The following is a 12539-nucleotide window of genomic DNA, read 5'->3' on the forward strand; positions in this document are numbered from 1 at the left end:
ATTGCTTTTATTTTTTTTTTAATTTGAGTATAGTTGACACACAATGTTGCATTTGTTTCAGGTGTATAACATAGTGATTGAACTCCTCTATAAGTTATGCTGCACTCACCCCAAGTGTAGCTACCATCTGTCACCACACAACGTTATTACGTTGACTATATTCCTCATTGACTATATTGACTATATTCCTCATTGACTATATTCCTCATGCTGTGTCTTTGATTCTCATGACTCATTCACTCCATGACTGGAAGCCTGTATCTCCCACTCCCTTTCACCCATGTTGCCCAGCCCTCCAGCCCCGCCCCTCTAGCACCCATCAGTCTGTTCTCTTGTATACATAGGTCTGATTCAGCTTTTTTTTTTATTCATGCGTTGAGGCTTTTTTTTTTAGATCCCACATATGATTGAAATTATATCAAAAGAAGAACCTCAAACTTGAGGTCAGCACAGTTCTCTGAAGTATTGCTATCTGCCCCAAGGGTTGAAGGGACTCCCTGCATTGTGCACGCCCTCATGAACACTTTTATGGGTGGAGAGTGGGACTAGATGACCTTAAAAGTCAATTCCAACTCCAAGTTCAGCTTTTAAAATGATCTAGACATTGAGAGAACCATGTATTATACCACCTGGATTAGATATAACCCAATAGCCCAACTACCTCTCCCCCCGCTCTCTCCCTCTGTCCCGGTCTCTGTCTCTCTCATACACACACTCCTCTTTTTGGTATTTGATTATGTTTAACATTCTACTCTCCTCACACAGCCCCAGAGCTGGCCTACCATTACCCTACTTCTACTTTCTATCCAAGCACCACTCATTCTCCCATGTAAGGACATGTAGTTCCTCCCTTTTCTCCCTAATCTGGCTTCTTGGATCCCAGGAGATCTACCCAGCACTTTTTCCTACTCCTTATCTGGAAGGGGACAGCTTTCCAAACAAAAACACACCAAGTTAGGGCAGAGGGAAGCTTGCCAGGAACCTCCAGAGGAGGACTGGAAGCTATCCAATTAGCTGACTCTCTCCTTCCTTCCCCTGGGGTCCTGTCACTTTGATTCCCACTGCTGTGGCCAGACCCAGACCCTTTGGATATGCAGCTTCTTCAAAATCAGCCAGGCATAGATACCACCCAAAGCCCTACACAGACCAGACTAGCATTTCAAAAGGAATTTGCTTTGTCAAACAAACAAAAACAAAAACCATGAATGGAAAAACGAAAATGAAACCACATACAACTTTAAACAGCACGTTTTTAAATCAAGTCAAGCAGAGATGGAAGATTATTTACATGATACACAAGCTCATCCATTACATGCTATATATAAATGCAAAAAAAGGGAAATACAAATCTGATAAAATTCCTAGAGATTAATTTCTGAGCCTACATTTGCCAATTAGCACAGTGCACAGCACTTCCCTCTTCCAACCTTATATGGCCTTGCTCAGAGAATAATCATTTTGTTTTTTTTTTATATTTTTATTTATTATTATTTTTTCAATTTTTATTTATTTATAGTCACACAGAGAGAGAGAGAGGCAGAGACACAGGCAGAGGGAGAAGCAGGCTAAAACAGGACTCGATCCCAGATCTCCAGGATCACACCCTGGGCCAAAGGCAGGCACCAAACCGCTGCGCCACCCAGGGATCCCCGAGAATAATCATTTTGAATTCATGAGGACTCTCCCCTCCCATTGACTTCTCCAGCAAACTCTTTCCAGAACAAATGCTCTGATCACAAGGTTCCTTCTGGGGGAGACCATGGATGTAAAGGAGATCAATTCACTGGTTGTACAAACCCTGAGCACCTACTTTGGACTTAAAGTCTGTAAGAACTTCCTGTCTGTAAGTCTATAAGTCTGTAAGTACTTCCCCCATTCTTCTGTAGGCCCCCATCAGCACAGAAACAGTCCAAGGATGGATAGTTTCTAGCCCCCAGGACCACTCCTCTCTCTCTCACACACACACACACACACACACACACACACATGGATACCAGCACATAAGAAGATTCTGCAGTCTTCTGTCTCTTCCCCCAGCTCACCAGAGTCTGACCTTGAGTATTCCTACATAGCTACCCATATGCATATGTACATCAATAACCCCTCGTTCTCCCTCCACAATATTCCATTAGGCTAAGGTGCTTCAGTACTTGTCTTTACTTCTGGTTTCTCTTCCTTGCCTGAAGTCTCCTGCCCAACTGGGATTCCAAAAACAATGCCAGGCCCAAGCTTTCCGTGTCCAGCAGGTGTCGCCCCTCACTGGAAACAAAATGCACCTCTCTTCTACAGTGCAAAATTTGTACCCCAACAGTGGATGTCCCTTGGATTAGGGGTAAAAGGGAATGAAAGCATGGCTCTGAAGAGTGGCGTGCTCACTAGAATAAGGCCATCTACTTACTTCCAGTTAAGGTAGACAAACATCCTATTTAGAGAATTTGTTCTTTGATCTTGGACAAGTTATTTACCTCTGAACCTTGCTTTCTTCATCTGTGACATGGAAGGAGACAATCTTTTCCTCTTGGCGTTATTGTAAGAAGTAAATGAGATACAAATACAAAGCCTTAGCCCAGCACCTAGGTCATGATAAGCACTTGAGCTATGGGCTCTTCCCCATTTAGGGTATGGAAGAAATAACTGCCCAGAACTCCCATCCCAAGTTAAGCTCTGCCCTTTGAGTCCTATCTGAGGATCTGTGTCAGGGTTGTGATGAGGATCAACGAAATAATGCACATAAGGCACTTGGTCCAATGCGTGGCCCAGAAAGTTGAGTAAGAGGTAATAACTACCATCACTACTGTGGGCTCAGTGTGTGCCAGCAACACTCTTAGCCATCTGTGAGTATGAACGCATTCAATCCTCCTAAGACCCTTTATGGGGGCAAGTAAACTGTTAGCTCCCTGCCTCTCCCTTATCCTGTGACTCCATCCAACCACAGTTTAATTTCTTCTTATGAGTTACAGATCAGAAGACTGCCCCTAATTCTGTCATGTCTAGAGGGAATAATTAGGAGGAGGTACTGACTCCTCCAGTCAAGTAAGAGAGAATTAACCCCAACCCATAACTCTGCTCATGGGCCTTCCCCAGGGCCTCAGGAAAAAGCATAGAAAAACAACATTTCCACTGGAGTTTATTCCTCAGAGATGATCACCAATGACTCACTGGCTCCTGTGGCACAGTGTGGCCCCCGGAAGGGCCTTTAACCTCCCTCCCCAGATGATATTTGACCCAGAGATACAGCCTTGGACAATAAGTAGATTACAGAATATTCCCAGCAGTGAGTTCCCCCCAACTTGCTAAGGTCTACATGGGATGGGCTGGGAAGTTCAAAGATCTGGATGGAGAAACCATAGGATCCAAGAAATTTTGTAGGGTCTGAGGATGTTGGGGGGACATGGCAACATCATTAAGAGTTTGAATCTCCTCACTGGAGTAGAAGTTGTAGGATTCTGCCTCTAGGAAACATGTTGACCTGCAAAAGAAATAGAAAGGTGATAATGAGGCTTCAAACCAACCTGACCCCATCATCTGTCTCTATAACCATCCATGCAAGCCATACAATGGTATCAAAAATTCTAGATCACCAAGGAGCCACTTTCAATCGTCTCCCCTTCGATGCTCAATCAGATAGAAGAAAGGGGTGTAGGTGCTACTCTTCCCTGCCCCTAATACCAACAATGGCAATTTAAATTATGCTCTTGGCTACATCCTTGTGGAACCTCACTCCTACTATAAGCACCATTAGCTGAGCCCAACACAGACTCCTGAGATCTCTCACTCCTCCAAAGGACCAATAGGCAAATGGACCAATAGAGATGTTACCTTCTGGATAACTGGTTCCAGGGAGAAAAACATAGCCTAGGAGAAGAAAATGTTTGATTAGAGGACAGTGGATAAAAGTGCCTGGCATCACTCACAGCAAATGAGGTAGCAATGGGAGAACCACTCACCAACAGAAAGTGAGCAGAAACTAGGAGCAAGATTGGCAACAGGAGATTAGGGGTGGCACTCACCAGAGGAGCCAGCTCTCCGCCAGCTGAGCAAACCAAGATAGAAGATGATGAAGCCCAGGCCCAGAGTCACTCCAGACACAGAAACCTTCACTATCTGCATTGGGGACAGCCCAGGTGCTGCAAAAATAGAAACTTACTAGAACCAATTTGTTGCTCATTGCCAGAGAAACTTAATTTAGTACAACCTCCACCTAGCAGGTGCAAAGGTGTTTTAGCCTAATACCAAGGGTCTAGCTCACACCAACCTACTCCCAAGGAAACAGACTTTCCTCAACATCCCCATCCTGTAGCTCTCTACTGGGGTAGCACTGGGGGACCCCCTCTCACCAGAGTTGGCACCCTACCTTCCAGGTCCTCTCTAATACAGTGGGACCTCTCAAGGCATCTTTTTTCCTTTCTTCACCCTGAAGTTCTCTCACCAAAGAATAAAGGACTCCTCATTCCCCTTTCCATTAACCCCATAGTGACAATTTCTGCTCCCTTATGTGCTCTACCTGAGTATTTGTCTATTAAAATGTCTTTCCACCTTTCTTAACTCTCAATGATCCCATTCATGAGTTATCTGAATACTGATGAATCTTTTCCTGTCCACATCGAGATTTCCGGAATCTGGCTCCATCCCACTCCATAGCTCCCACCTCCTGAAACCCATTGTACTCTGAATCCCACCCCACCTGGATTCCTTTCCCATGCTAAAATAAATATTCCATCACCAAGGGAAACTCTGGTGCATGATGAGAAGACTCCCAGGAGAGTTCAGGTGTGCTTGTGCGTTCCTCTCTCTGCTCTTCATGCCCTTCTCAGCTGCCCAGCAAGACAATACTCCCCAAAGGGGGAGCCCGGTCTCAATAGCCAGGCTGGGATTCTGTTCTCTAGCCCTCCAGAGATATCCCTCTTCATTTCTTCCCCTTCTCTTTCCCCATATATGTGTACCAAATCTCTTGGTACATTTAACTACTTCCAGTCCTGGGGTTCAAACAGTGCTCATTGATTCCTTGTTCATTAGCCTCCAAGCATGTAAACCAAAGTGTTTGCCAGCCATGGTTTTTACTTCCCTAACAGAGTAGCCCAAATTCAGTACCACCCCCACACCAAGAGAAAGTCCTGTTTCTTCTGAAACCTTTTTTATTCCTTCAATTCCCATTACTGATCAGACAACACAATAGTTGGAATCTGAGGATCCTAAAATGTTGCATCACAATTTTTAGTTTTGAAAACAAGGTCACCAAATCATATCCCCTTTTCAGGACAGCCATGCTGCTCCCTGCCACCCTTGGGCACACATAAAACAGCATCAACCACACCACTATGCCATCAATGACAGTAACTCTTTCTATTCCTGTATCCCATCGCCGCATTTCTGGTTATCAACCCTCTACCAGTTCCTCCAGACTTGCTTCCCATTCTCAGCCTCTCCCTCCCTGCTATATACCATGGACCTGTCCATGTCACTCCCTGTGCCAAAATGTTGGTGTTCCTTTTTTAGCCACCCTCTCGCAGCTCTCTGCTTCAACCCTAATTCCTCCCACCCACCATACACTTACTCCAGTCCTCACAAACAGGCTCAGGGGCCCCGATGTGCTCCACAACACAGGTATAGGTATCCTCATAAGAAGGGGTTGTAGCTAGATGGGAGACAGTCTGATATGTCCAGTCTCCATTGGGCTGGGCCATATTAAGGGCACTACTGTGAGAAGGGACAGGCTGCCCATTCTTCCTCCACGAGATGGTCACATCAGCTGGATAGAAGCCCCACACGTAGCAGGCCAGCATCACACTCTCCTTCGTGTTAAAAGGAGTGGATTTGGCTACTTGTACAGTTGGTGGCCCTGCATAGGGGGAAAACATAGTCAGGAAAGAGGACAACATTCTGGATTTTTCTCCAACCTGGTTTCTTTCCTACTTCAATTTTTCCTGACTTCTGCCAACCTACCCTCCCCACCCCCACTCCATGCCTCCACATCCCTTTGGAAAAGAGGAGTTAGGATTTACTCCTGCTTTGCTCTTTCTTTCCTCCCATTCTTTCACTGCCCTTTCCTTTCTTTCCTGCTCCAAAATTACAGTTGATCACATTAAGTAGAAGCCAGTTCTGAATTGCAGGCTGTTCCAGAAGTCACTGTATTTATCTCAAGTATATAAGCTAACAGTTGTCAAGAGTTGTAGGTTGAGGTTTGTAAAGGTACGAAAAGACATCTGCTCTCAAATCTAATTTAACAAACTAAGTGGCTTCAAATGAAGCAGCATTTTTTACTTCAGATAGTTTAAGGAAACGAGCCTCACTCAGATCTAATGCTCTTAAATTTGGAATTGTGTAATCCAAATTTATGGAATTGTTAATATTGCCATTCTCTACTACTTTATTCGCCTAGATGACCCTCTTGCTTGCCTCTATCTTGGTGCTGTTCAAAACAGAATCTTAAATAAAAATCCAAGAAATTGTGTTAAAATGCAGATTCCCTAGGTTGCATCCCAAAATATTTTCACCAAGTGGATCTGTAGTGACATTCAAGGGCTTGCATTATTTTCTTTTAAGAATGAAATTTTTAGAAGATTGTATTTATTTATTTTAGAGTGAGGGACCAAAGTAGCAAGAGAGAGCACAAGCAGGGAGGAGAGGGAGAAGCAGGCTTCCCGCTGAGAAGGGAACCCAACATGGGGCTCGATCCCAGGACCCGGATCATGACCTAAGGCAGACATTAACCAACTGGGCCACCAAGGCACCCCAAGATCTTGTATTTTTAACAAACATCTTCCCTAGGCAATTCTGAGAAAAGTGGCCCAGAAATCACACCTTAAGACACATTACTCTGTCTTGTGGAGGTCTTCATTTTTCTTTTACCAATCTCAAGTCATTGGAAGGGCTTTGGGGCAAGAAAGCATGTTGAGGGATCCCTGGGTGGTGCAGCGGTTTGGCGCCTGCCTTTGGCCCAGGGCGTGATCCTGGGGACCCGGGATCGAATCCCACGTCGGGCTCCCGGTGCATGGAGCCTGCTTCTCCCTCTGCCTGTGTCTCTGCCTCTCTCTCTCTCTCTCTCTCTCTGTGACTATCATAAATAAATAAAATAAAATAAAATTAAAAAAAAAAAAAGAAAGCATGTTGAAATCCCCTGGAAAGCTTTCTAAATATTCCTATGCCTGGGCCCATCCCAGACCTAGAATATCAGAACCTATGATAAAGAGGCATGAGCATTTGGAGAAAAGGCATTCTGGCTATTCTTACACATTCCTGGTTGAACTTAATTCTGCATCCTGAGATACCCTGAATAGAAGGAAAGCATGCTTACTTTCTCAATAGCTCCCTAGTGGCCTCTTTATTCACCCATCCCCTTCAACAACCTTTTGAGGGTCAACACTCACTCTTTCTATATTCCAGGTCCATACATTTTCTGCTTGTTTCCTCCCCAAATCTCAAATCTCTTACCTATGGAGGGATGGAGCGATCCTCCCTGGCCTCCCTCCCCTCTCCAACTGTGCTTCCCGATAGCCCCTTTGCACCCCTCTCTCCTTACGTGTTCTGTGGGTCAGTGATCCCCAGAAGGACTGGGTATGTGTGGCACAGTCCTGGAGCCCATTAGACAAGCGCTGGTGCAGGTATTCCTGTTGGTTGAGGTAATCTGAGAGGTAATTGGCCAAGACATTCAGTGTCCCAAATTCATAAGGGACCATTTTGGCCTCATCTGGATCCCAGCAGGTCAGCAAATCCTTATTGAAGGAGACACAATATGTGAAATCCTTTGGAGTCCCATCATCATCCAACAGACAGGAGCTTTCCACGTGAGCTATAAAGCTACCTACAGAAACCAGAGAAGGACGGCAGCTCAAAGACTTCTGCAGGAAGCCCAAGCCTCAGTTACACCTAATGAGTGGGGTGTAGTTTTCCTGCCTCAGGTAGCATCTAGAGACCACGCTCATGTACTGGAGTCTCTGAGAGCACAAATTAAGGGAATAGCAGAGAAGTAGTAGTACAGAGAAGTAGTAGCAGAGTAGTAGTAGTAGCAGAGAAGTTTTCAGATGCTATTTCCTCTTTATGAGACTAAGTATGGGAACAAGAATAGACCAAAATTATTTGCTAGTTCAAGCAAAGCTTACCCAGGACAAGGCCATCAGTAGAGCAAATTATTGAATGAGAAAGGGGTCAAGAGAAAGAGTCAGCTTTGTTGTATGCTGTATATATTAAATATTCACTCCAATATATATTTATGAAGCACACACACATATTATGTGCTAGGAGCTGAGGATGCATCAGTAAACAAGAGAGATATTGCCCTTGCCCCCACTCCAGGAAATGATATGTATTACACAAATAATTATACAAGCTTAATTATATTAAGATCACTACAAAGATAGAAAGGTACAAAGTGCTATCAGAGTACATACTGGAGAGACAAACTAGTCTGGGATGTCTGAATCCAACTGACCCCCCTGTCCCAAAGGAGCAGAGGAAGGGAAGGTCCCAGGCAGGAAACCCTTACCTTCTCCGGTAGAGCCCAGACTGAGGCCCAGCAGCAATGGTAGGAGTGTGGTCATGCTTTGCTCTAGGAACACTCCAGGAATTCAGTCCCCCTGGACCAGTTCTTCCAGGGTCTTTGGATCCTCGCCTGCTCCAGTAGCCCAGCCTGGGTAGATGTTCTCCAGACCCTGAGTGAAATACCGTATTGCCCCAGCTCCTTGATCCCCACTAAATGAATGATTTGGAGCCACCCATCCCCTAGATACTAAACCCGTTCCAACCACCTCTTCTAAGTCAGTCCCAAACTAAGAGTTGTCAGATTGGTTAGAGAGGCGAGGACAAATACAAAGACAAATCGCTGAGTGCTTTAGCCTAGCGTCATCAGTTACCAGGTAAATCTTATCCTGCCTTAGGCTTTAAACAACTCCTTCTCTTAACTCTTTCCTTGTGGGAAAGACCAGCCTGTAGGTGGATTTCCTTAATCAGTGGAAAAAACAATTCCAATAGTCCCAGAACATTTGTAGCCTGGGTAGCCCAATGGTTTAACTGTTTCCTTTCAATATCCTTCCAAAAGACTGGGACTAGATAACTTCTCATGTCCCTTAGAGGGAGGTTACTCAGATTTTGAGCAACCCTTGGTCTGTCCTTTTACCTGGAGATGGAGGTGGGATGGTGAAAGGCCCTTCCGGAGCTGTGGCAGAGCCAGGAATACTAAGATGGAAGGAGGTATTAGGAGAGTACAGAGTTATCTCGCCTCAAAGCACAACTGCAGAATAAGGGAAGCAGCTCCACTTCAGAGGTCGGAGACAGACTGGAAAATCCCTCCCTGGGATTCCATTGCTTTTTTTGTTCTAGCCAGCAGAACTTCATTTCATCCTTTCTGCTTTTTGGAGCCAGGAAATCCTATCCTCCACCACTCAGCTATCTTAGGGCAGACCGCAGGACAACTCCACTTAAACCCTTGATAAATAGCTGGTAATGGATCAGTTCCCAAAGCTCAACTGCCTCCCCAAACTCAACATTCAACAGTGTGTCTCTCCCACTGAGCCTATCTGTCCCAGAGCAGGTCCCTGCATATGAAGCCACTAGAAAAATAAGACAAAGCTTCTGTCCTTTACTTCCCCTGGAAAAGGCAGATTTTAACTGGCAATTCATTCTCCTATTCCACTGTGAAGTATACAGCTGGTGGCTTTTTCTATCACAAATATAAAACCCTAAATTGGCTTCTCTCTATTCCCCAGTGGCTTCAGAGCTGTGTCTCCTCACCTTAGTTTCTGCAAGCTTTTGGATTTGATTTAGTAGTGAGCTAAATGAAAGAGGATTAGGAGACCCTTGATACCACACTTACCTATTCCCCTCCCCAAAGTCCCTAATCTCAAGAGAATCAATATTTATGAAGAAAAAGAAGCATGTACCAAAAATGAATAGAAAGATGAAAATAAGAAACAAAAGACTTGTGTAACTAATCAAGATTAACTGAAGTCGTGTCCATGTTTCCCAGCACCCCCACTCTCAACCCTACCTTCATTATAAGATGTTTCTATACTCTACCTCCTCAATAAGCCATCAGGTGAGCTAGAATGGGCAGAAAATTGGGTGGTGGGTCCAAAATGTGTTGAGCTTCAACTTTGGAACTGATACTATACTAGGTAGGCCCTTCCCATGTCATCTCATATAATCTTAAAAGACCTAAGTGTCTTCATTCTTACAGTTTTGAAAACAGGTCCAAAATTCACACACAGGTGCACACACGCAAGCATGCCCACACACTCACTACATCTTGAGGCTGAGGTGACCCATGTAAAGGTGGCCAGCACTGACCTCCACTGAGAGAAAGATAAAGGGAAAGCCACTTGATCTGTTCAAGTCTTAGCTTCCCCGTTCTCAGAATTCCTTCTGTTCTTAGAACAAGTATCTCCTGGCTTTCTCTTTTAACAGTTTCAAAACTGTGCAAACTCTTCCCCCCAACCATCTGCATACACACACTTCCCCTTTACATTCTTCCTCCTCCCCCTAGGTAGGCGGTGAGCCTAACCTTGCAGGAACCAGGGCTTGGGATCCTTTCCAATGTCTACCAAGACTGCACTGGCACAGGAATGCTTGCGGTGAGGTCCCGTGCCTGCACAGGGTTGGCCACCTGCCAGGGAGCTGAGGCCACGCGGAGTTCCCTCTTGAGTCTGAGTGTCTGCCCCGGCAGCCAAAGGAGATGTGAAACCATTTGTGAGGCAGCAGCAGGAACTGCAGAAGATTTCACTTCTCTATTAATAAGAAGACTGAGAGTACCTTTTAGAATAAAGCAAGACAGAAAACCCAGAGACCTGTGCTCAGTGATTTCTTCATTCTCCTCTTCCTCCTAATTTTACGGACATAGGTAACACATCAACCCAAAAGAACATTTTAGGTGCCCTGTCCATTGTGATTGAATAACTATTTCTGTAGTGCCAGGACCACCAGGACCATAGGAATGAGGGAGCTGTAGCCGCGTTCCCAAATGCTGTCCCTCTTTTACTGGCACTACCCAAGCTCCAAGAGCCAGTCCTCTCCTTTCACACACCTCTCCCCCTGGGCTGTCCACCACGTGCCACAAGTGGACTAACCACAGTGTTCCTGTGCAGAGCATTACAAGAAATACCCAACTAGGAGATATGGACTCTGCCCCCACGCCATTTGCTTTTAGGTCAATTGGTGAATAAGAAAAAACATTTGTAAAAAGAAGAGTTGATGTTAAAGCAAGTAAGCAATAAGGCCAGTGTACTTCGAAGAGAAAAGAGAAACCATTGAGGGCATGGTGGACAGAAAGTCCCCTCCACTGAGGGGTGCTGGAGGTGAGAACCAAATACTGGGCTGAAGCCACGTCCAGAAGAGAAAGGCAGTTGGCATCGCAGTCCTGACATATAACTCCACAAGCTTGGCAATGTTATGAGGTGCTGCTGGGGGTCTACCAGGAGCTTGGATTGACTAAAACAAAAAGGAACTACAGTAACATCATGGGCATCACACACTGAAGGAAGTCACAAATGTGGTCTCATGCTCTTCCTGAGAGCATGGCCCTAATTATAAATCCCTTCTAGGTACTTCCTTATGTTGCTCCCTGTAAATTCTCAGGTTCCTCTTCTGGACAGATGGTTTTAACTCAAGCCTCAATTTTATAAACTCAAAAATTGTTCAACTCATCAATCATTTGTGATCTACAACCCGTAGTGTGAGACCACATTTGTGACTTCCTTCAGTGTCTTCTCAAAGAAGACAGTGTCTTCTCAAAGACCTGCACCCTGCCAGGATTACATTATTTCCCAGTCTGTCCAACCTTGTCCCTACCCACCCCCACCTCACCTCTGTCCTCCCACTCTCTCTTCTCTATGGGATTCACTGCTCCAGACCCTGACCTTGGGTTACACTTGCTGTAACTAGCCCATTATCCTTCCCTCCTGCAGCAGAATGATTTGAACGGCTAGGGAATATTCTACCTCCTTTGCTACCGCAACTCTTGAATAATATCATTATCTCCATCTTAACTATGATAAAATGGAGGCAGAGGGAGGTCAGCAACCATCCAGATTTATCCAGACATGAACAGAACCATGATTTGAACTGAGGATTTAGGATTCTAAAATCTATACTCCTAATAATCAGTTAGAAAACAACTGAACATTGCTAGCCATTTATAATAGTAACAAAAACCATAATGTGTTTAGAAATTAACATTAAAAAGTATAAGAACTTTATGAATAGAAGGGAAAACTTTATTAAAGTACATAAATGAACACCTCAGAAAGTGAAAACATATTCATGGATGGGGCATCCTAACATAACAAGGAAGTCAATTTCTTCCCATATCACTAACCTAAATGCTGTCCTAACCAAATCATAGCAAGATTTGGGGAGAACTTGGCAAAGTGATTCTAAAACATACATGGAAATCAAATCCATGAATATCTTAGACAATTCTGAAAAGAAGAGCAAAATAGGATTTAGGGAGGGGTGAAGTGATAGAGAAATGAAACCAGCCCTGCCAAATATTAAAACACGTGAAAAGCCGTAATAATGCCTAATAATTACTAATAATGCTAATAATCAGT

General features: G+C 44.5%; 1 protein-coding gene across 1 annotated transcript; it reads right to left on the reverse strand.

Annotated features, from left to right (window-relative positions):
- Positions 1-3110: 3110 nt before the first annotated feature.
- On the reverse strand, positions 3111-10743 carry LOC112913867 (HLA class II histocompatibility antigen, DM beta chain). The gene is made up of 7 exons (XM_025990675.2): positions 10496-10743; positions 8483-8648; positions 7520-7801; positions 5555-5839; positions 4011-4127; positions 3820-3855; positions 3111-3469 (listed from the first exon to the last, which is right to left on the reverse strand). Exons 2-7 carry the CDS (start codon positions 8535-8537, stop codon positions 3453-3455), a joined length of 792 nt encoding a protein of 263 aa, XP_025846460.1. The 5' UTR covers positions 8538-8648; positions 10496-10743; the 3' UTR covers positions 3111-3452.
- Positions 10744-12539: the final 1796 nt, after the last annotated feature.

This window comes from Vulpes vulpes, chromosome 1 (assembly GCF_048418805.1).
Source record: "Vulpes vulpes isolate BD-2025 chromosome 1, VulVul3, whole genome shotgun sequence".
Taxonomy (NCBI): domain Eukaryota; kingdom Metazoa; phylum Chordata; class Mammalia; order Carnivora; family Canidae; genus Vulpes; species Vulpes vulpes.

Bases quoted from the DNA above. Each gene is read 5' to 3' on its own strand.
- LOC112913867 (XM_025990675.2), bottom strand. From the start codon at position 8,537: ATGACCACACTCCTACCATTGCTGCTGGGCCTCAGTCTGGGCTCTACC. The intron at 7,802-8,482 runs GTAAGGGTTTCC...TGGTTTCTGTAG, and splicing joins TCTGGGCTCTACCGGAGAAG to GTAGCTTTATAGCTCACGTG. The intron at 4,128-5,554 runs GTAAGTGTATGG...CTATTTTTGCAG, and splicing joins GCCTGTTTGTGAGGACTGGA to CACCTGGGCTGTCCCCAATG.